The sequence below is a fragment of the Ambystoma mexicanum genome, chromosome 6p (genome assembly GCF_040938575.1).
Source record: "Ambystoma mexicanum isolate Mex_15411 chromosome 6p, UKY_AmexF1_1, whole genome shotgun sequence".
NCBI lineage: Eukaryota > Metazoa > Chordata > Amphibia > Caudata > Ambystomatidae > Ambystoma > Ambystoma mexicanum.
The window spans coordinates 95,539,627-95,564,585 of record NC_090935.1 but is presented as its reverse complement, the minus strand read 5'-3'; the positions used below and the strand labels follow the sequence as shown (position 1 = coordinate 95,564,585).

At 45.3% G+C, this 24,959-nt stretch overlaps 1 protein-coding gene across 1 annotated transcript in view; it reads left to right on the top strand.

Annotated features, from left to right (window-relative positions):
• The window catches only part of NPR2 (natriuretic peptide receptor 2), a 558,288-nt gene that overhangs the window by 381,576 nt on the left and 151,753 nt on the right, over positions 1-24,959 (top strand). The window contains exons 12-14 of the mRNA XM_069626775.1: positions 393-464; positions 8,691-8,850; positions 12,715-12,870. Of these exons, the coding sequence (XP_069482876.1) occupies positions 393-464; positions 8,691-8,850; positions 12,715-12,870 (388 nt within the window). The remainder of the gene's footprint in view (positions 1-392; positions 465-8,690; positions 8,851-12,714; positions 12,871-24,959) is intronic.

Genomic DNA, 24,959 nt, shown 5'->3' with positions numbered 1-24,959 from the left:
TATCAGCCAACCCATGAAGCCAAATTATGCCCCCCTTATTGTCTTTGTAGCCACTTCTATCAGCCAACCTATGAGGCCAAGTTATGTTCCCCTTATTGTCTTTGCAGCCACTTCTATCAGCCAACCTATGAGCCCAAGTTATTTTCCCCTTATTGTCTTTGCAGCCCCTTCTATCAGCCAACCTATGAGGCCAAGTTATTTTCCCTTTATTGTTTTTGCAGCCCCTTCTATCAGCCAACCTATGAGGCCAAGTTATGTTCCCCTTATTGTCTTTGCAGCCACTTCTATCAGCCAACCTATGAGGCCAAGTTATGTTCCCCTTATTGTCTTTGCAGCCACTTCTATCAGCCAACCTATGAGGCCAAGTTATGTTCCCCTTATTGTCTTTGCAGGATATTCTGGAGAATGACAGCATCAACCTCGACTGGATGTTCCGCTACTCTCTCATCAACGACATTGTGAAGGTATGAGTGTGAAGGGGTTTGGTGGGGCAGCGCGTAACCACACTGATGTCCATACTGTGACATACCTTGTCCCCAGAGAGATGAGGCATTCGACATTCTGCACAGCTTTACCCCCGTCCTACAGCATCCCTTTACGCAACCCACCTCAAAAAACTCCACACTACTTATTGGAAAACCTCCTCTGGAGTTGTAGAGGTCCTTTGCAAACCTCTTTAGAACTACTGCATATACATTTACTTTCTATAGAGCCAAACTGGTTCTCTGTCATTATGCACATGTTGGATGGTTTGCTGTAAGCCTGCCAGCACCAGGAATCATGATTAACTTGCTTATAACATGTGCTGACTTCTGTAAGCACTGTTTATTGAAATCTCCGCTGTGCATGAAGGGGTCGCCATAGAGTACAGCGGATCCTCAAACTAATGACGTTTTAGAGCCTGAACGAAGGGCTCTATTGTGGGGTCGCGGACTGCCAAGCTGAAGACGAGGGCCTTTAAGGAGGATGAAGGTTCTCTAGAACACAATAAAGATTTATGGCAAGGGCTCTAATACTTTGTGCAGGGCAAAAGTAAGAAAAAGGGAGCCTCACCTTGATCTTCCCATGGCAGAACTGCACTATATCTCCTTGCCCATTGCTCAGTGTGTACATATCAGAAAGGGAAGCCTGGCATGTGGCCTTTGCAGGCAGTTAAAGCATCTATTCCTTGACTTCTGATTGGCTAGTGCTAAAAACAGCGAGAAGAACAAAAGAGACTGTGACGAATCAACTTCGGGGGCACCAGTGGTCCAGGGATGAATATCGGATTCTAAACCCTCAGTCAGCCCCACACCCCTACTACACCAGAAGGGATCTGAACAGATTGGAAACACAGGTAAATTATAAACATCCTTTTCCAATTTTGGTAACGTGGACGGAACGGCAGGCTTATCTCTGCAAGGTCGTGGATCGTTGGTTAGTTGCAACACAGCAAAAATAAAACTATTACCCACTGATAAAAGGGATTGTCCCGTCAAGGTTTCTTTCCAATATCTAGTTTATTATTATCACAACAGACAGTTCTAGCACACTACAAAATGCAACCCACCCTGTAGAGGAACACAGAGGACAGTTTCACGAAGGAAAGGGATGCACTCTGGATACTGACACAAGGGTAGTCGGTAAAGCAATCAGTCTTAGCTGTTGAAGGTTATTTGGTTTCAGAACCAAGGGAGCAAGCGGGTTGTAGATATCACTAGGGGCCTTCGGACAATCTACCTGGTGCTTCAGATGATCTTGATGCTGGACAGCGTCAAGTCAGTTCCAGGACGCTTTGCAGCTCCTGCAACAGAGTTGTAATTGTAATTGGTTATTTATAACACGCTTAAAACCCAGAGGTTTCTAAGCATGGACCCGGGGATTGAATCTCTGTTGCTCCGTGTTGTCTTGTTTCCAAAGCAAGCGCATTGGCCCTGAGCTATCCTCCCAAGACAACTGCCTCGTCCTTTGGTCAGAGACTCTCTGGCACTTCCCACCTAGGCAGCTTGCTGGCAGAACCTAACAGGGCACATTGTTTGCTGGTTGTGTACCGGTTCTGGAGCTGCTGGATGGGTCCTCTGAGGTCAGCATCTCCCTCTGTTCCCTGGGAGATGTTTAGTGGAGGGATATTGCTTCCCTCTTGGAAATCCTGGCCTTCCTTCACTGGTGGAAGCTGTAAGGCAGATTGTACCATCAGCCAGGGTCCAAATGAGTCCTTCTTTTTAATGTTGTCTGATGATCTGCCAAAAGAAGGGCTCAACCCTCTTTTAAAGCCAACTGGGCTCCAGTGATTGGTGCAGGCTAAGCCTACCTTAATGAGCCAATCCTGGGTCCCCACAAACAATCTTCTGTTATGAGTGAGGTCATAACCAGAGTGCTCTGTCTGTTGCGAATCAAAGTGCCTCTCTAGTTAATTGAGGTCTCTGTGGCTCCTGATCAAAGCACAGGTCTCCCCTGAAGTTTGTGGGTGAGAACAGACTTTCTGTCTCCATCAGATCACATGCTACTTCCCTCTGAAAGGGGTCACCCTGCAGGGGTTGCCTACTGTAAACAGTTGTCACAGGCAGACATTCACTGCCCTTCATACAGAAGGGTGGGAGCTAGCTTCAAGTTGATACATAGCATATCAAAGAGGTGTTGGTTTCCTGTCCCCTTTTGTGCGTTTTGCGATCAGGCCTCTGTCGAGCCTGTTTCAATGAACTCTCATCAGCATGTGCTGCCACCAGCAAAACTTTGACAATAGGCAGGGCGGATCCATGGACCCTTTGATGTTTAATTAGGCTGGCGATGGCAGGAGGAAGGTATTGCCTTCCCCCTTCCTGAGATGCTTTGATGTACCTGTGGCTATCACATTCCAGCAGTACATGACAGGGGCACTGCGCCTGTAGGATGTGCCCACCCTGAGAACACTCGACTTTGTGTTTGTCGTGCGGTGAGCATAAGAAAATGTGTGCAGTTTAGACCCACACATTTTCCGAGGTTGATCTCCCATCATTCAATTTCTTTAAACAATATGAGAAAAGCCCAGGCGAGGGCACACCCGCCGTGCGGATGGTCGAATTTAATGTTAGGTTATAAAGAATGAAAAGGCACCAGCATGACTCCAAATTTTCCACGTGTGGCGCTTCCTTTTAGAAACTTCAAGTATCACACGAAGTACAGGTTTTGATCTTTAATTACATAGACATATGTTTAGCAACAGCGTGATTGGGAGATACCATGAGGTCGGTGAAGGTATGTGGAAGTCGGCAGCCACAAGCCTTCCCATTGCAAGACTTTCTTCCTTGATCTAGAAACTTAAAGCCACAAAGCCAGAGCACAATGCAATTGCGTGTGCCACCAATAGCCAGGTGCATGCTCTGTGTTATAAAGCATTGAATGGGGATCTGGCCCTGTGCAGGCTGTGACACACAAACACAGATTGCCCACAAGCCAAACTTTCAAAGGGGAGAGGAGGGCAGCAGGAAGCCCCTGGGCCCTTCCCAAAAGTGTTTCCAGGCCTGAAGCTAGAGAATGGGACTGGGGTAAAACCAGGGGTCCGGGACCACCGCCCGCTTGGTGATGGAGGTCCCGGGGAGGGTTCATGGTGCTTCCCTACCCACAGATCCGCCAGAGCGCCAAGAGGCCATGCAAGTGGCCACAGTGCGTGGTACCAGACCCATTAACATAATATGTGTTTGCTCAGCCATGTTGACCTCAAAGCTCTTCAACAACATAGTTAACTCATGCAGGGCACTACAGATGTTGGGCAGAGGACTACGCGGTCACAGCATCTCCACAGCGGGCATCCATGACCCTCACAACAATGATAGTGAGCCCTGGTCCACTTAAAGACAAATGTTTGTGAGCACTACTTGTCGAGCTGCCTGTGGGCCTTGCGAGCTCGCATGGACCCAGATGTGTCAGAAAACTGAAACCATTGCAGAGTGTTTGAGTCTTCGGCCCTCACAACTCGCAGTGACATCAGCTGTTCAGGGAATGAATCTAAGATGGCGGGGGATTTGTTATAGCGCCGGCTAGCTGAGCCGCAATGTGACCCTGCAACCAAGTACTAGTCCCTGGCCAATCCGTGGTCCACACGACCAGCGCCCAATCAACAAGCACTCACGCATGGGGGTTAAAGGTGAGAGGGGCTGACCGGAAGTGAAGTCTGGCATGTGGATCAAGAGGTGCAGGGTAGAGTGGGGTGGGGAACAGGGGGAGAGAGTGGCATGGGAGAAAGAGAGAGGGGGCACAGAAGAGATGGTGGGCCAACAGGTGGAAGAACAGAGCTCCAGGAGGGGGAGTCATGGGCAGAGGTGGAAAATATTGCTCTATTCTGTCCTACATAGCCAAACTGGATTCTCTAAAAAGTATTCTTAGGGGCACCACAACAGCCAACACAACACGGGCTGTACTGAGGATTGTCCATACACAAACAACACGTGGTCGGGCCTGCTTTATTATTTGATAAATTGCGAAATCTTAGGCTAATCGATAAGCCTCACAAAACCTCAGGCTATATACAAACTCTCATAGCATTTAACAATTGATCCCCCTTTCGCAATCTCTTTACAATGGATTAAGCCTTCAATTGTTATCACAATATTCTTTATTATATTTTTACATAGAAAAAAGCAGTGTATAAAAAATGCATTCATTAAAAATACATAGCTAAATCCGTAGTTCTACAGTTATTTCAAATTGAACACACAAAACCACCTGTAACCACATGCAACCCATACAGTCAACACCACATTAATCCCCATACATTGGTCATTCGCACAGTGCAAAAAGCGCAATTACACAATTTATAAAAGGCAGTAGGTCGTGACGATTGCCCCACAGTGCAACGTGCTGTTTTGGCATTACATGCACCCTAATACTTAACTGCTGGCGTGTATCAGTTGTCTCGCTCTGATACACTAATTCTCCACACAATTCATATAGGCTATCCAGCTTTTGTTGTCCAACGGAGCTTTGTAAAATCGGTGTCTAGTCGAGTTTCGGCTCGGTAATGTAACTGCGTGTCATACCCAAGCCGTCCTCAGGACACACAAAACCATTCATGATCACATTGGGGTGTGTGACCGACCTGGTGTAATAAGTCTCTAGTCTAGCAACAAAAAGAACGGGTGAGAAAGGGAAGGGGAGAAGAAAATGGAAGGAACAATTTATAACTCCTCCAGATGCATTCTGATTTCTCATTAGTTATATAGTCGAGACAATTAATGTCAAAAGTGAAAATAAACCAACTCATACTCTATTTTACCAATATTAAAAAATGTAAGTCGTCGCTATAGCCCCTGTATGAACCCCTGTCTGTCACATTTGCAACCCCAAAATGGCACGGTACTTCACGCCGGATTCCGGCCTCTAAGTGCTGTCCGGATATCGAGCCCAGGTTGCTCAGCGTTGTCTTGTTTACAAAACAAGTGCATCACCCCTGACCCATCCTCCCACAGAGTAAGAGAGAGTGTGAGGAGGAGGGGCCGGGGAGACAGAGAAGAGCGGTGGAGGTAGAGAGGGGGTATAGGGGTGCAGAAGAGGTGGGGCAAGGATAGGAGAGCAGAAGAGACAGAAAGGATGGGAGGTTAAAATGAAGAGAGAAAGTGTACCCTAGAATATAAAATAGAGAGAGAAGAGTGAAGGAGGAGGGAAGGTTAAACACTGAGCGCAAGACGGAGGAGGAGCCAGTGGGGTAGAGGAGAGAATGAGGAATAGAGAGGCGAAGAACAAGGGGGCACAGGAGGGAGTCCCCAAACTCTAAGTCTTAAGTAAAGTAACGCAGTGGTGGGAAGTCAGTGCGACTCACAGCCCTGCAGAAACCCCAGCGAAGCGAGCCCCTCGTTCCAAGGGGGTAGGTGCTGGCTCTTGATAACGCCAAGGTCCAACACATAGAAGTGTTTAAGTGTCTGAGTCTTGTCCCTTGCCCATACAACCCAGGGCACCCGTGGCCTGGACAGCAGAGGCACCACCCCAAACCCCTTCAAAACATGTATGTGGCCACCAACTAACACTGACATAGGGAACACGCTGCATTGCTGGCGCCATCCAAAGCGCTGTACCTGTAGGCCACTTTAGAGAGTAGTAGGTGCACGCGCCACTCTGTACACTAAGCTGTGCCACTGCCATTTGCTGGGCTTGCGCTCACTGGAGCACTAACCCCCTCTGTGCCATAGGCACGGTCTGTGTGTCCTGCACCTGCCTCACACCGGCCACGATTAATTCCACCAGAATCGCGTAGGGTGGCGCCTTACCCAGGGCCCCTCTAATATACAGTCTCAAGGGCCCCTTCATTCATGGCACTGCCAGTTGTTCATTGTCATACATGAAGCATTAGGAGACCCTTCTGGCCGTAGAAAGGAAAGATGTTGCCTGCAGACATGGATTGGAAACAGACCTATGGGACTAACTCCACGTTTTCCACTCTTCCGCCAACAGTATCTTTATTTATTTATTTATTTATTTATTTATTTATTTATGTCTACTGCGCCATTGCCCGCAGGCCTCAGGGCGCAAAAGAGACAACATAAAAACTAGAGGGAAAAGTTATGTGGCAGAGAGAGCTAGTTTATTCAAACAGATATATTTTCAGGTTTTTCCGGATAGCAGTGTAACTTTCCTCTGATCGCAAGGATATAGGGAGTTTACTCCAATGTGTCGCCGCTTTAGGAGGGAAAGAGCTACCTTTCCCACAAGCTCTTTTAGCATGTGGGATAACCAGAAGGTGGGTGGCACTTGAGCGGAAAGTCCTGCGTGGGGAGTACTGGGCTACTGTCCAAGCACGCCATGTCCGCATGTTACCAAGTGCTCTGCCGCTCTCGAGCACTACACGATCAAATGAAATGGAGAAGATGAGAGGAGAGCTGAGCTGTACAGGCAGGAGCTTTGGGGACCATATTACACAACTCCAAGATGTCCTCATCTAGCCCCTTTACGCCCAGTACTGGGACCGCATCCCCAGAGGCGTGAGGGGCAAATCCCACAAAGCGGAGAGTGGGCAAGAGCGGAACGGTCTATACACTGAGGGACTGGGCATTTGGGAATCGAATAGGCACAGTACAGACTGAAGAGCACTGGGTAACTAGAGGCCAGGCTAAGAGACGGGGCATGCAGGGGAGTGCTAACATCTGTATTCTGCACCAGAGAGGGCGTAGAAGCAACGAATCCGCTCCAGAGCAGAAGTGCTGGAGACAAGCCCAGTACCGGACTACAAAGACACAAGGGAGAAAGGGCGGCAGCAGTATGGGGTGATCTGGGGCACCTCTGGAGCCATTATTGTCAGTGCCAAGAGTAGGCTGGATGGGCAGCCATCAGCTATAGGGGTATATCCCAGCAAGAAGTGCAGAGTGACATCTGCTAGACAGCGAGAGCGAAGCTGGATTGTTACCTACCCTAGGTTATGCCCCTGCTGTGACGTCAGGGCAGTTCCTTATGAGCTGCATAATCCTCCTCTGTGATGTCACGGCTGGGGGGCGGTGCTGGTGGCTTTCAGTTGGAACCATGCACAGTAAAGGTGCTATTCCTCAAAGTGGTCGGAGGAAGGCGGCGCTGAGCAATACTATTCGATCAAAGGCGAAACAGGCATATTACTAAGGGGCGGAAGCCCCCCTAGGAAGCTATTTCACGCTTATGCCATCAGCGCTCTACATCCACTCATGCCTTTTCTGCCATACAAATTCTTGTTTTATTTTGTCTATATATATAATAGAATGTTTTAATAAATATTGGTAAATTTGTCAAAAGACACTGGGCCTCATTACGAGTATGGCGGTAGCCGTGCCTGTAATACAGGTATTACAGGTATTTTTCCGGCGTCCAGAAAAGGGCAATTACCGGGTCATTATGACCTTGGCGGACCCGGTAATTGCCCTTTTCTGGGCGCCGGAAAAAATGATTCCCCATTCGCATTTAAGCCCCACAGGGCTCAATGGGAATGGGGAGGTTGTTAGCAGCGGTACCGTTGCTACCATCAAGTTCTCCTCGCGGGTGCTGGTACAGCCACTTGGTAAATCCTGGTGGCTGCAAGGGCACCCGGGAGCAGAACTCTTAGTATGGTGGTACGGTAGCAACGGTTAGGGTAGCGATACCGGCGCCCTTGTTGCCTTTCCAGCCATACTCGTAATGAGGCCCACTGCTTTCCAACTGTGTTTTGAGTCCACTGATTGTAAAAAGTAAAAAAAAAAAAAATTGTTAATAAAGAACATTTTGGTTAGATAGGAATTCTGAGTGGTTGCAGAGGTTTGTTGTAAGTGTAGCCAGGCAACGCCTGCGTCAGCGGACCCAGAGCGACGCGATCCTCTTCGTAATTGGATCCGGATCAACATCGTGTCTCCCGCTTGTCGCTTTGACGCCAGCCAATCAGAAATGTCCAGTGGGCCCCTTCTAATGATAAACACGCACCATGTGCAATGCTCATAAAAGAGCGAGACAACAGCTGCCTCTTGGTCTCCTGGACCGAAGCCATCCCGCCGGCCGGTGACTAGCGCTCTGCGGCCTCTGTCCCTGTGATTTCTGCACCACCACCGCTCCTTGATAGCTGCCTGGCCCTTCTTCTATTTCTATCGCCATGCTTGGCGGGCCAGGAATGGCGGGGGCTTTAGCTTACTGGAAGCCGGATCAGCTGTTGGTATCCTTTGGTCGGTGCCGCTCAGTGACGTTAATCAGTATTCTTCTTTTGTCTCTCCGACCCCCTTTCCACCACCATACACCCGTCTCCTGTGACGCAGGGAATGGCCTTTCTGCACAACAGCCTGATCGAGTCGCACGGGAGCCTCAAGTCATCCAACTGCGTGGTGGACAGCCGCTTTGTCCTGAAGATCACCGACTACGGGTTGGCCAGCTTCCGCTCCAGCTGCGACACAGAGGACTCCTACGCCCTGTACGCCAGTAAGTGCTAATCTAGGTAGGTTGAGAGGCCACACGCCTTGAGGGCACCAGGAAATCATGCATGTCCCCCCAACATACACCAACCACTGCAAGCATGAAGTAGTTTGTTAAATGGAAGCTCAGGCCCTGGATACATGGTCAACTGATGGGAGGTGCTCCGTCCTCCTGCGTGCCACACATCTGTAGGTTTTACATGGGCCGGAGGCAGTGGGTGGTGAGGACCGTACTCTGGCGATGGTGCAGTGGTGGTCTAGGCCTTGCAAATGCACCTATCGCTTCATGTGTAGAGTCAAGTCCTTTTTGATTGATAGCAAAAGTTCTGCCACATCACAGGCCATGCTCTAGACTATTTCCACGGGGCGGTCGGGTTCTCAAACCTCTCCAACACTCAAGTGTTGGTTCCTTCCAACCATTGCGGAAACATTTTGTGACTGCTGAGTGTGACTTGGCAGTGTCGGCTTGCTCACTTAGGCAGGCCGTATTTTTTTCAAAAAGGTACGGCAACATATGTGAAAACACATGATTTTACCCAAAAGCAGTCAGATCAACACAACTGTGGCCTGAAACTCAGGGAACACATTACTTCTGATCTCTTGGGACTCTGATCTGATCAGTTTGATGGGAATCTAAGTGCTTAACTGGTTGAGTGGTACAAGGACAAAATACATATGAGGCAAATAGGCTAGCGCCAGAATGCTCAAGGCAACGGCAACCCCACCCCCAACCCCACCATGGAATCCATATTACTGACCGTTGATTGGTTCACTTAGTCTTTAATCCATATACGGTTCCATGAGGATTCTGGAGACATAAATACTGGTCTTTGGTAAGGAGGCCTTTGGGTATCGACTATTCGTTTTCAGTCTAGAGAGCGTGGCCTCGGAAGCCCCAGGCACAAAAAGGTTGTACACAAAAGCTTGGAGTGCTGTGCCCTGGTCTTCCGGGGCCACACTATGTAGCGAGCACCTGGAGCCAGGAAGCAGGCAGCCGGGACCCACAGCAGGTAAGTGTGGGAGGTGGTATGAGCAGGTGGGCGGAGCAGAGGCTTACGCATAGCGGTTGGGAGTTAGGGGAGAATCCCCTCCGGCAGGGATCCAGAGAGGGCCGCGCACGAAAGGTGGCACCTGCGGACTACAGCGTTTTGTGCTGCACTCTGTAGGTGCCACCTTTTGAGTGCGGCGCCTAGCCATGGATCCCAAGTATTATCTAAGGGCAATGCTTGTTTTCTTCAGTGACCACTCCCATAACATGGACATTACATCTGAGATTGTCATTCTCTTATGATCTCTTGTGTGGGCGCCATTTTGACTTTTCTGGTCATATTAGTGGACCTTGGCCTCTTGCAGGGTCTCACCACAGCATTGAGTGGCAGACACTCTGCTGCCATTCCTCGCATGCCCAGCTCAAAATAGGTTACCTGAATCCTTGCCATTTACTAAGATCCTTATTTTTGAAACTATTTTTGAAGCATACAAATATATCTGTGGATTAAACTTTTATGCATGAGAAACAGCCTGTTGGGGGAAGATATTTGCGTCCCATTGCAGCCATCCAATTTTTAAAGTATATTTTTAATTATAATAATGTGAAGATGTCATATAATGGGTACCAATGTTGTAGAACAACCCCCCTTCCACCGCCCCCGATCCCAGTCCAAATTGCAGTGTTAGCGTCAGTGAAGATATTTGGTAATTGACTTTTTGTAGAAGCTGTCTGTGGATATCGACCTTTGACAAAAGTGCTCTAAATTAGGAAGTGCTGGAAATGGAACTTATTTACTGTGGGATCCCACCAGTGACTGGCGGGGAGGGAGAGGGGGAAGGGCTGTTTGTTCTCACCCCCTTCTCCATAAACATTTGCCTCTCAGAAGGTTGATCAGGAAGGCCTCGAAAATATCCCAACAGATTGGACTTCCCTAGAAGGTTGACGGCAAAGTATAAAAGGTGCACGGATTTTAAACATAAAAAGCTGTCGTTAAATGTGTTCTGCCGGGAACAGCCCTAACAAGCCATTTCACAGGCACCCTGAGAAGACCATAGAGTGCTCCTGCAAATAACCTTTTCTGGATTCACGATCCGGGATATATGTTTTGCCCGATCCCAGATTGGGGGAAATCCTGATCAGTCCAGTATTGATCTAAGGTCCAGAATTGAATTTAGGTCCAGCATTGAATTTAGGAACATTTTAAATTCAAATGTCCCCTTTTAGCCATCAGTCTTGTGATGGAGACAGACATCTCCTATTTTCTTTGTGACCATTCTTGTGCAAAATGTAGAAAGAGCAGCATGGAACATTTGGTAGTGTATGGGGTAAGTGCTTTAGGTTCTAGTTAATAATGAACCAAGGCGCTGTGGAAGGCCTCAAAGCTTGACCACCCCTGATTCCAAGACATACACCAGTAAACCACCCCACACAACAGGGTGTCAGGCCTTATCTTGGCCATCCCCCCCTCTCTACATGCCCCCCGCAAAGCCTCTTCTTGACTTGGCCACTGGCAGTCCCAGATCTACAGTTCTGAAGTTTTTTCAGACATTTCAAGGTTCCCCTTGAGCGCGTCTCCAGCCCTACACCAAGCGGCACACTACTTGTAGTAATACCTGTTTATCTCTCTGAAACCTCCCTCACGTAAATAGTCCCGTCTCCTTCGGACAGCTCAGAATTTGCCATTATCTTTTTCTGCCATCCTGATCTATGATCTACTTGGGCTGGATCGACATGCACCTGAGCAGGCCCAATACAGTCCTCCTTACTTTTCCAGCCCACCTCCGTTTAACCGCTCCCCCTTCCCATCGCTCCACCCCCCCCTTTTCCTTTCTTCGACTGACTACAGTCTGGCAAGCATGGCGGTGGGAACCATATACCAAGTACCAGACAATGCTTGGTGCCTCGAAACCACGACAATGGTGATTTGGGTCCATATTAAAGATGTATTTCATATCATTACAAGATATCCTCTCTAATGAGCATCAATTGGCTCCAGATCATCATTACGATTGGGTGGAGTCCCCTGATGTCAGTGAGTTCCGGACCGCTTCTAGAGGTGCCCGTGCACGATTGGATGGACGAACATCCGCTCCGCAAGTGAGATGTGTTCTTCGATCCATGGTAGCACACGTGTTGGTTCTGAAGCTAGACATCACTGTGAACATGCTCAGTAGGCACCGTATGATGGCGGCCAGGGACTCACTGCTTGAAGGGAGATGGTTCTGGAATGTAATGACGGGAGCGAGAGCCACTGTGTAGGTCATCTTCGTATGCAGACTCTTGCTATTAAGGGAGAGATCTTCAAGTCTAGGAAGCAACAACGTAGGTTAGATGAAAAAGCAGGGTCTGCAGCCTTTGGCTCTCCAGATGTTTTGGACTACAACTCCCATTAGGCCTAGCCAGCATTGCCAATGATGAGGGAACATGGGTGTCTGGAAAGCCTCAAGTTGCAGACCCCTGAAAGCACTTGGACAAGAACGGATGATTGAATCACTGCTAACACAGGAAGGCCATGTGATTAACATGTTTCTGGGTGTAACAAAATCCCAGTGCCTCTTCGACTTAGAGGTCAATAGAGCCTGACCACAAAACGTCTACAGGAGCGAACAAGATCCCTCCAAAATTGACGCAATGTCGAGATTTTTCTGCATGAGATGGCCTCTGTTCTTGGTGAAATCTTGGCCTACTGGTAGGGCTGTGCGCCGTTGAGTAAAGTGGTGTTTCCTCTAGTGCAGTCCTACTTCGATCCCCATTGGGCAACCACTATGCGTGCAGGTTCTTCTCCTAATGCCTTATTCCTGGGTGATCACAGAGGTAGAAGTCATCTTCATGCTCCGCCCGTCATCTGTTCAACATTCCTGCTTTTGTTTCATGTTACAGAGAAATTGTGGACGGCCCCAGAACTGCTGCGACGAGGGAGGCCGCCACCTCAAGGGACTCAAAAGGGCGACATCTACAGTTTCAGCATCATCCTGCAGGAGATCGCCCTGCGCAATGGACCCTTCTACATCGACGGCATGGACCTCAGCCCTAAAGGTGAGATGGCACTGCCTTGGTTATTGAGCCATTGGGTACTGTGTAACCCAGGGCTGTCCAACTCCAGACCTCGAGGGTCGGATCCATGTTGGGTTTTCAGGATACCCCTCATTAATATTCATGAGATACATTTGCCTACAATGATTCCAAATTTATAAACATTTTTCTTCATGAAAATTAATGAGGGATATCCTGAGAACCTGTCAGGATCCCCTCCCTCGAGGCCTGGAGTTGGACAACCCCACGTCAGTTCAGAACACAGCTACAGTTTGATGGCAAAGCACAAGCCAATCACATTGTGCCACACCTTGCTTAAATTAGTCTACAACTGAGATACTACCGTCTGACTTAGCCATCCTCTTATAATAGTGTCAGAAGGCAACCTTGGGTCAAGTAAATATGTTAATTATAATGTGTCCACTGTTATATTGTAAGGGTTGTAAAACCATATGCAATTTGGAAATCAATATAAGAAGATGAATATGTTACTGGAAATAACTATAATGTGTGCGGACAAACACTCATGCGGCAGGTCCTCCGCCTGATCGCACGCGTTCTCTACGCTATAGCACATCGCGTAAGTAAGGATGACGTTTGCCGATTTTCCAGTTTCCTTGTGGTGGTTGATGATCACTCACCGCTATGTGGCTCTTATTGGTGGATGTCAGCGCCTCTTTCAATTGGGTTACTTTCATTTTTAGTGGGGGCATACCCCACCTACCCTCTTCCTGTATTGAACGTTCCACCTCTTTGTCCGCCTCCTTATGTTGGCTGACTTTTCCACCTTTCCATATTGGTTGACTGCCCCCACTCTTTGTACCGGTTGACTCTCCACCACTCTTTCTGTCTATTGAATCTCACCGCAGTATTGTATCTGCTGATGACTCGCTCCACCATTTCATACTGACTGACCCGCCACTGCTGCTTATATCGATTGAGTCTCCCTGGCTCTTTGCTTTGGTAGACAGTCTCCAGCTTCTAGTATTGGGTGACTGTCCCACTTTTTGTAGTGGTTGACTCTGCACTGCTCTTTATAACATGTGATTGTCACCTCCTCTTTGCTTTGGTATACTGCTCTTCCCCTTCTTGTATTGATTGACTTTCCGATGAATCCCTATTGATTGACTACCCCACCTTTTTGTGGTGGTTCACTCTCTGATGCTCTTTGTAACATTTGATTGTCACCTCCTCTTTGCTTTGGTATACCGCCCTTCCCCTTCTTGTATTGGCTGACTTTTGGACCAATCACTATTGATTGATTACCCCACCTTTTTGTAGTTGTTGACTGTCTGTTGCTCTCTGTAATGGCTGAGTCTAGACCCACGCCTGCGTATATTTGCTATCTCACCCAGCCACTTTTTGTTGGTTGACAGTCCAACCCTTCCGTAGTGTTGACTGTTCTACCTTTTCATACTGGCTGTCTGCCACTGCCACTCATATCGATTGAGTCTCCCTGGCTCTTTGCTTTGGTAGACAGTCTCCAGCTTCTAGTATTGGGTGACTGTTCGACTTTTTGTAGTGGTTGGCTCTCTGCTGCTCTTTGTAACATTTGATTGTCACCTCCTCTTTGCTTTTGGATATTGCCCTCCCCCTTCTTGTATTGGATGATTTTTGGACCAATCCCCATTGATTGACTACCCAACCTTTTTTGTAGTGGGTGACTCCCTACTGCTCTTTGTGACATTTGATTGTCACCTCCTCTTTGCTTTGGAATACTGCCCTCTCCCTTCTTGTATTGGATGATTTTTGGACCAATCCCCATTGATTGACTACCCAACCTTTTTTGTAGTGGGTGACTCCCTACTGCTCTTTGTAACATGTGATTGTCACCTCCTCTTTGCTTTGGATATTGCCCTCCCCCTTCTTGTATTGGATGATTTTTGGACCAATCCCCATTGATTGACTAGTGGGTGACTCCCTACTGCTCTTTGTAACATTTGATTGTCACCTCCTCTTTGCTTTGGATACTGCCCTTCCCCTTCTTCTATTGGCTGACTTTTCGAGCAATCCCCATTGATTGACTACCCAACCTTTTTTGTAGTGGTTTGCTCTCTGCTGCTCTTTGTAACATGTGATTGTCACCTCCTCTTTGCTTTGGTATACTGCTCTTCCCCTTCTTCTATTGGCTGACTTTCCGATGAATCCCTATGATCCAAGGCAGGGCTAGCAGTCCCAATAAATCACTTTTTCTCTGCGACAACAGCACAGCAGCAAAATCCACAAAGGCTCCGCACAGTCACTGGCAGTAGATAGCAACAGAATGCCGCGGCACAGTGGTACTTAACACAGTACAATTCCTATTGATTGACCACCCCACCCCAACTTTTTGTAGTGGTTTACTCTGCGCTGCTCTTTGTAACATTTGATTGTCACCTCCTCTTTGCTTTGGCATACTGCCCTGCCCCTTCTTGTACTGGCTGATCTTTGGACCAATCCCTATTGATTGACTACCCCACCTTTTTGTAGTTGTTGACTGTCTGCTGGTCTTTGTAATGACTGAGTCTAGACCCATGCCTCCGTATATTTGCTATCTCACCCAGCCACTTTTTGTTGTTTGACAGTCCCACCCTTCTGCAGTGTTGACTGTTCTTCCTTTTCATACTGGCTGTCTACCACTTATATCGATTGAGTCACCCTGCTTCTTTGCTTTGGTAGAATGTTGCCCACCTCCTTGAATTGGTTGATTTCTCCCATTTTTTGTAGTTGTTGATGCCATACGGTTCCTTGTTTCGATTAAGTCGCCCCATCTCGTTGCTTTAGTAGACTGCCCCACCTTTTTGTAGCTGTCGACTCTCTGCTGCTCTTTGTAAGAAATGAGTCTCACCACCTCTTTGGTTTGGCAGACTGCCCCCCCCCCGCCTTCCTGTATTGACTGACTGTTCCACCAATCCGTATTGGTTGACCACCCAACCTTTTCTGTAGCAGTGGTCTCGATGCAGCTCTTTGAAATGACTGAGTTTCATCACCTCTTCGGTTTGGTAGACCGTCCCGACCTTATGGTATTAGTTGACTGCGGCACCTTTTCGTTCTGGTTGATTCTCTGCTGCTCTTTGTAATGACTGAGTCTAGGCACCGCCTCTTTGTATTTGTTATCTCTCCCCAACACGTTGTGTTGTTTGATTGCTACACCATTCTGTATTGCTGATTATTCCATCGTTTTTTAGTGGCTGACTCTCTGTCCCTCTATCTATTGGCTGGTTTTTCTAGCTCTTTTTAATGGTTGTCTATGCCCAACTATGAGTACTGATTGACTGTTACATATTTTCCTATTGGATGACTAGTGCATCCCTTTATCACTACCCACCCCTTTGCACTTTTTAGTGTCTCTCCAATTCTTTTTAGTGATTGATTGTTGGTTGACTACCCCCCAACCCTTACTGTTCCATCTCTTTGTACTGGTAGAATCATCAAGCTCTCTTTATTGGGTGACTATCGCCCACCCTTACTGTTCCATCTCTTTGTACTGGTAGAATCATCTACCTATCTTTATTGGTTGACTATCCCTCACCCCTACTGTTCTATCTCTTTGTACTGGTAGAACCATCTACCTCTCAATATTGGCTGACTATTCCTAACCATTACTGTTCTATCTCTTTGTACTGGTAGAATCAGCTACCTCTCTTTATTGGTTGACTATCCCCAGCCCCTACTGTTCTATCTATTTGTACTGGTAGACTCATCTACCTCTCTTTATTGGTTGACTTTCCCAAACCCCTACTGTTCTATCTCTTTGTACTGGTAGAATCATCTACCTCTTTTTATTGGTTGACTATCCCCAATCCTGATGGTTCTATCTCGTTGTACTGGTTGAATCTTCTACCTCTCTTTATTGGTTGACTATCCCCAACCCCTACTGTTCTATCTATTTGTACTGGTAGAATTATCTACCTCTCTGTATTGGTTGACTATCCCGAACCCCTTCTGTTCTATCTCTTTGTACTGGAAGAATCGTCAACCTCTTTTTATTGGTTGACTATCCCCAATGCCTACTGTTCTATCTCTTTGTACTGGAAGAATTGTGTACCTCTCTTTATTGGTTGACTATCCCCAACCCCTACTGTTCTATATCTTTGTACTGGTAGACTCATCTACCTCTCTTTATTGTTTGCCTATTCTCAACCCCTACTGTTCTATCTGTTTGTACTGGTAGACTCGCCTACCTCTCTTTATCGGTTGACTATCCCCAACCCCTACTGTTCTATCTCTTTGTAGACTCATCTACCTCTCTTGATTGGGTGCCTATCCCCAACCCCTACTGTTCTATCTCTTTGTACTAGTAGACTCGTCCACCTCTCTTTATTGGTTGACTGTCCCCAGACCCTACTGTTCTATCTCTTTGTACTGGTAAATGCACCAACCTCTATTTATTGTTTGACTACCCCCCACCCCTACTGTTCTATCTCTTTGTACTGGTAGAATCAACAACCTCTCTTTATTGGGTGCCTATCCCCAACCCCTACTGTTCTATCTGTTTGTACTGGTAGAATCATCTACCTCTCTTTAATGGTTGACTATCCCCAACCCCTACTATTCTGTCTCTTTGTACTGGTAGAATCATCTACCTCTCTTTGTTGGTTGAGAATCCCCAACGCCTACTGTCCTATCTATTTGTACTGGTTGACTTATCTACCTCTCTGAATTGGTTGACTATCCCCATCCCCTTCTGTTCTATCTCTTTGTACTGGAAGAATCGTCAACCTCTTTTTATTGGTTGACTATCCCCAATGCCTGCTGTTCTATCTCTTTGTACTGGAAGAATCATCTATCTCTCTTTATTGATTGACTATTCCCAACCCCTACTGTTCTATCTCTTTGTACTGGAAGAATCGTCAACCTCTCTTTATTGGTTGACTATCCCAACCCCTACTGTTCTATCTCTTTGTACTGGAAGAATCATCTACCTCGCTTGATTGGTTGACTATCCCCAACCCCTACTGTTCTATATCTTTGTACTGGTAGACTCGTCTGCCTCTCTTTATTTGTTGACTGTCCCCAGACCCTACTGTTCTATCTCTTTGTACTGGTAGAATCATCTACCTGTATTTTATCACCAACCCCTTCTGTTCTATCTCTTTGTACTGGAAGAATCGTCAACCTCTTTTTATTGGTTGACTATCCCCAATGCCTACTGTTCTATCTCTTTGTACTGAAAGAATTGTGTACCTCTCTTTATTGGTTGACTATCCCCAACCCCTACTGTTCTATATCTTTGTACTGGTAGACTCATCTACCTCTCTTTATTGTTTGCCTATTCTCAACCCCTACTGTTCTATCTGTTTGTACTGGTAGACTCGCCTACCTCTCTTTATCGGTTGACTATCCCCAACCCCTACTGTTCTATCTCTTTGTAGACTCATCTACCTCTCTTTATTGGGTGCCTATCCCCAACCCCTACTGTTCTATCTCTTTGTACTAGTAGACTCGTCCACCTCTCTTTATTGGTTGACTGTCCCCAGACCCTACTGTTCTATCTCTTTGTACTGGTAAATGAACCAACCTCTATTTATTGGTTGACTACCCCCCACCCCTACTGTTCTATCTCTTTGTACTGGTAGAATCATCAACCTCTCTTTATTGGGTGCCTATCCCCAACCCCTACTGTTCTATCTGTTTGTACTGGTAGAATCGTCTACCTCTCTTTAATGGTTGACTATCCCCAACCCCTACTATTCTGTCTCTTTGTACTGGTAGAATCATCTACCTCTCTTTGTTGGTTGAGAATCCCCAACGCCTACTGTTCTATCTATTTGTACAGGTTGACTTATCTACCTCTCTGAATTGGTTGACTATCCCCATCCCCTTCTGTTCTATCTCTTTGTACTGGAAGAATCGTCAACCTCTTTTTATTGGTTGACTATCCCCAATGCCTGCTGTTCTATCTCTTTGTACTGGAAGAATCATCTATCTCTCTTTATTGATTGACTATTCCCAACCCCTACTGTTCTATCTCTTTGTACTGGAAGAATCGTCAACCTCTCTTTATTGGTTGACTATCCCAACCCCTACTGTTCTATCTCTTTGTACTGGAAGAATCGTCTACCTCGCTTGATTGGTTGACTATCCCCAACCCCTACTGTTTTATATCTTTGTACTGGTAGACTCGTCTGCCTCTCTTTATTTGTTGACTGTCCCCAGACCCTACTGTTCTATCTCTTTGTACTGGTAGAATCATCTACCTGTATTTTATCACCAACCCCTACTGTTCTATCTCTTTGTACTGGAAGAATCGTCTACCTCTCTTTATTGGTTGCCTATCCCCAGACCCTACTGTTCTATCTCTTTGTACTGGTAGAATCATCTACCTGTATTTTATCACCAACCCCTACTGTTCTATATCTTTGTACTGGTAGACTCGTCTACCTCTCTTTATTGGTTGCCTATCCCCAACCCCTACTGTTCTATCTCTTTGTACTGGAAGAATCGTCTACCTCTCTTTATTGGTTGCCTATCCCCAGACCCTACTGTTCTTTCTCTTTGTACTGGAAGAATCGTCTACCTCTCTTTATTGGTTGCCTATCCCCAGACCCTACTGTTCTATCTCTTTGTTCTGGTAGAATCATCTACCTGTATTTTATCCCCAACCCCTACTGTTCTATATCTTTGTACTGGTAGACTCGTCTACTTCTCTTTATTGGTTGCCCATTCCCCACCCCTACTGCTCTATCTCTTTGTACTGGAAGAATAGTCTACCTCTCTTTATTGGTTGACTATCCCCAACCCCTACTGTTATATATCTTTGTACTGGTGGACTCATCTACATCTCTTTATTGGTTGACTATCCCCAACCCCTACTGTTCTATCTCTTTGCTCTTTGTTCCAGCAAGAGGCTCCACTTTTCCAGCAGAAACACAGCTGTTCTTAATATTGGTGTAAACTTTTGTAAGAGTAGGGGCACAGCTGGAAACTATGTATTCAGATATGCAGATAAGCAGATGAGCTGGGCATGGTACCCCTCATCTGCCATCAGGATTTACATACCACTGATTCGAGGACCTGCCTGTTTTATTCCTGGCAGCCCTTTAATGATCTGCTGGGTAGGAGAACCAGTCTGAGCTGAGCTTGACGATGTCGTCCATATACATCTGTGTTGTGCATGTAGGCAGAGGACACAGCATTTGATTGACACCAAGTGATATAATGCTCCAGAAGATTGAGTCCAGTCAGTGGGAAAAGCAGCAACTCTGATCTTTCTCTGATCCCAGTGATCAGTGGATCCTGCCAGTCTTCGTGCGCCAAGGCAGCAGTAGACATGGGCACATCTGCTCCAGGACTAAGGTGGAGTAGAGTCTCTCTCTCACCCCCCTCTTTCTGTTGCCCTCTCTCTCTTTTCCTCTCTCTTTCTCCTAGCTATCTCTATTTCTATATATCTATATATTTCACGGCCACAGTAGTGGCCATGTAGTTATGGTTAAGTTGCTGTTTCCATAGGAAGAGCACTTTTTGGGCGGCTTGTAACTTCGCTCTCCCTGGACAAATCCTCACCAAACTTTGCAAAGAAAAAGTATATGGCCCACTCTGAATTTTTTTGCAAAGTTTGGTGAGGTTTGGTCTAGGGGGGGGGCAAAGTTATAGGGGGGTCCCAAAATGTCTTTTTTCCCATAGACTGAATGGGGAAAAAGCTTTGCTCATGCCTACAGCCCAAACCGCTGGACGGATTTTCACCAAATTTGCAGCAGGAGCAGCGGCTTGGTCCCGAAAGCATGCTTTTGTAAATTTGGTGAAAATCCGTCCAGTAGTTTTTTTTAAAATGACCAAAAAGTAGGTAAAAATATATTTGTGATATCTATGTTCGGTCCGCGGACACATTTCCCTGTTTGCTCCGCGGACAGTGTCCTGATTGGCTAATCGACTTGCGTCATGTCCGCGGAAATGCAGTGTGTTTGCCGATTGGATGGTGGAGAGCGTGGCGTGCGTCCGTTTTTGGAAACGCCTGCCATCTTGTATCCGCGGACAACCGCGGACAGCGCAGTGACAAATGGTGGGGAGATATAATTTTGGCAAGTGTTTTGGCCTGTAAGACTGTTTGGGGAGGGTGGGGGAGTAAGAGATGGTTCAAATATTGTATCTATTTAGGTGGTAGGCACCGCTGTTGTGTTCGTTGTGCCCGCGGACAGCCGTGCTGTCCTTGATGTCCGCAATCGACCCAGATGGGGATGTCCTAAGGACAATGTACCTGTTCGTACTGTTCGCAGGCAAGTTGAAACTGCTCTTAGAACACACTCTTAGTGTCCGGGATGTCCGCAATTAAATGAAAATGGAGGTGTCCCAAGGACACTATACCTGTCCGTACTGTTCGCAGACAAGGTGATGCTGTTCTACGAACACACACGGTGTCCGAGATGTCCGTAATTAAATGAAAATGGAGGTGTCCGAAGGACACTATTCCTGTCCATATTGTTCACAGGCAAGTTGAAACTGTTGTAAGAACACACACAGTGTCCGAGATGTCCGTAATTAAATGAAAATGGAGGTGTCCTAAGGACACTGTACCTGTCCGTAGTGTTCGCAGGCAAGTTGAAACTGTTCTAAGAACACGCATGGTGTCCGCGGACATTAAAAAGGTTATATGGCATAGTTAAAATGTTTGATTCTATGGGTGTGATCTATGGGTGTGATATGCTGCAGTGGTTGTGGCCAGGGCCTAGTGTCTTGGGTGCATGACCGAAGGCCTACGGCTATAGTCTATTTGTTTGTTTGTTTTTACTGTTCACTTGTTGTTTTTGACTAATGTTCGATCTGTTGGCTTGGTGCACATTTTTGGAGCAGTTAGATACCTGTTGGCGTATTCTAACTGTCTATTGTTTGTTATAATTTAGTGGAATTGATTTATTTGTTTGGTTGTTGCAAAATATCGGGGCAGTTAGATACCTGTTGGCATTTTTTACTTGTTTATTTCTTGTTATAATTTAGTGGTATTCGTTTATCTGTTTGGTTGTTGTAGAATCTTGGGGCAGTTAGATATCTTTTGGCGTATTGAAACAGTTTATAGTTATTTAATTGAAGTTTTGTTAATGTTTAAGTACAGATTAGTTACTAAATTTTGGATTTAAGAATATTAAATAAGCGTTTGTAAGATTTGCTGGTAATCTTTGCTTTAGAGTAATGGTACTATCATTACATTACAACCAACCACATTTCTTTTTAATATATGCAGTGTAGTGACCTGCATTGATTGTGGCTCCTGCGTGGTAGATTATACCTATTGTTGTGAAGGTTTTCTTACCAAGTGATATTTGACCATGTGTGAATCCAGTCAGTTTGCAGTTGTTTTTGGTACCATCTGCATTGTAACATAGATGCATTAGTATCATGTATGTACTATGTGTTTGTATTAGTATGGTGGAGCGATTATCTGAATTGCAGGTAGTACATAATCTACCATGGTTTGCATTTTGTACAAGTTGCTGAAATGGAACAGATTCACAATTAGGTATGGATACATACACAAAGCGCTCATTAGGGATTTGTTCCTGTGTCACATTGTTGCAGAGAGTGCATGTATGTTTCCACATGTATGAAATCTGGAAGATTTATAGGTATGTTTTTGTTTTCCAGTACTTGTCGTAAGTACATTAGAAATTCTTGTGGATCTTCTTGTGAGTTTATAGTGAATTTTACCATTCCAGCACAGTAGTCTAATTCTTGTCTTATTCCATGAACACTATACGTGTTGTCAGGATTATTTGTTGCGTTTCTATGAAGTACTAACATTTGCAAACACAATTGGTCTGTACTGTGTAAGTAAATGTTCTCAACAATTGGTGGTAATTGAAATAGAATATTCATTGCTACATTTGCGTAGCAATTTACACCAGTTATATTTGAATGGACCAGATAGGTCTGTGTCCAAGTCATTTTTTTGGAGTGTTTGTTGCTTCTTTGAATAAGTACCTGAGTTACTTTGAGTAATAGGTTCTTCTTTGGTTGTGGTAATTGATGAAGTATTTGTTTCGTTTTTGTCTCTTTGGAGGATTTGCAGTGAGATCCTGTTGCATTCTTGTTTGAATTATTTTTCTTTTACAACGTTTTCTTTTTTGTGGAACAGGATATGTTTTTAGGTGGGGGTGTATAGAGAACGTAGTCTATTGTATTCCAAAATGAAAGGAATATGAGCGTTTACTTTATTTGCATCAAGGTTGATTAGAAATAGACCGTCAAGTGTACGTAAGCGTGATTGTGCTATGTAGCTGATGCCTTCTTTAAAGACTGTTACCAATATCTATCAATGATTATTTGTCTAGGGTAAGACCTTGTGATTTATGAATGGTGACTGAGTATGCTAGAGTTAGAGAAAATTGTTCTCTGCGTACATACATGTCTTTGAAGAGAAGGAATCGAGCTGTTGAGCGGCCTATCCTTTTCACTTCTGAAACTTTATCAAAGCAAATATTTACAAACTGAATGTTGCTATCACATGGGTATGATTGAAAGCCAACAACTGTACCCAGTGCTCCATTAACTAGTCATTGCTCCACGTCAAGGTTACGTTTAAGCATTACTCTACAGTTTAAGGATCATTTTAATATTTTTTTTCCAAACCAGCTGTATTTAGTATTGTTGTGGCTTGTTCACACATGGGTAGTGTCATACCATGTACGTCAAGTTTGTCTGTTGCGGAAATTTCAATTATTGGTTGCATTTCTTTTTTCAACATTGTTTCATTGAATTTGGAACAGCTTGCAAGAGTTGGCATTAAGGCCATATAATTGATATTATTGTGTGCTAATTGTTACATAACATCAGTGGCACATGCGTTATTCCCATAAGGTGCATGGATGTGCCGGGTTTTTAATATTGCTTGTGCTTCTTGAGATAGTACACCAACTCTAATACTTTTTAAAATGTTGGCGTAGGTGAGGTCTGTAGACTGTCGCATGTTTTCTGTTAATTCTCTGTATTGGAAATGTTGCCAAAGGTTGACATTTCCTATGCTACCGATAGTTTTCTGGCACAGTTTGTGTCCTAAGGTTTTAATAATTGGTTCACCTTCATAGTTCGTTTTAAATACTTCTTGTAATCTGAGGTGAATCAAAGCCAACATTAGGTTGTAGACCATGCTCACTTCATCTATTAGTAGCATTTTCATTTGTTTTAACACTCTGCGTAGTTCCGTTGCAGCTTCTGTAGAAAGTTTGTAATATTCTAATTTGTTTTTGTGTTCTACTGGTAGGAGTAGTAATCGATGTAAAGTTACACACCCTATGTTGTAGGCAGCTAAACCTGTGGGGGCAGTTACAACAGCTGACAGTTTGTTGTTTGTCAATTGTTAAAGGAACTTGCTGATGATTTTGATTAAGAATGTTTTGCCTGAACCATCTTCACCACTGACGTATAATAGTATAGGTTTGTAATTTTGGCAGGTATGTTCTTTATTTTCATGTTGTACACCATGTGCAATTTCTTTTGTTACTTCTTAAAAAATGCTACGCTGCTCATTGTTTAGTTTTGATTGTAGTGTACTTAAGTCTTCTGTATCTTCATAATGACACATGGTGTTTTCTACTTCTGTCATAGCTAATTCTGCCTCATTTGCTATTAGTTGCTGTCCCAGTGGTTCTTGGCTTCCTGTTACAGAAGGTTGACTAGTGTCAGGAGTGTCCTTATCTAGTTTAGCCTGGATTTCTTCTTCGTGTTGCTGTTCATTGTGCAACATTGTTTTGTACTGTGTAAAGTTTACATCGGTGATAGTGCTTTCATTTGCTTTGAAAGCATCTTCATAGGAGTCATAGTTATCTAGTATTTCTTCTTCTTTTCTCCATGGTTTAAAGAGTTGTAGCAGGGACATGTAATCTAGTTCTTTATGTTGAGGAGTTATTAATGACAATTTGATATGATTAATTAAACTTGGTTTGGTAAGTTTTACTAAGCTGCCTTCACAATTTGTCACTCTGTATCTACTTTTTTTTCATCAGGTTTTATATTATTTTTGTATGTGAGGTTTTGGGCTATGTGGTATAGACACATGGTTTCCAAAGTGGTACTTCTGTCGTATGATTTCAGAACTATTTTTCTAGATTTAGCAGGACCAAGACTTAGCCATACTATATTTTCAGATTTTCCATACAAAGCAGTACCGCTTAAACGATCTG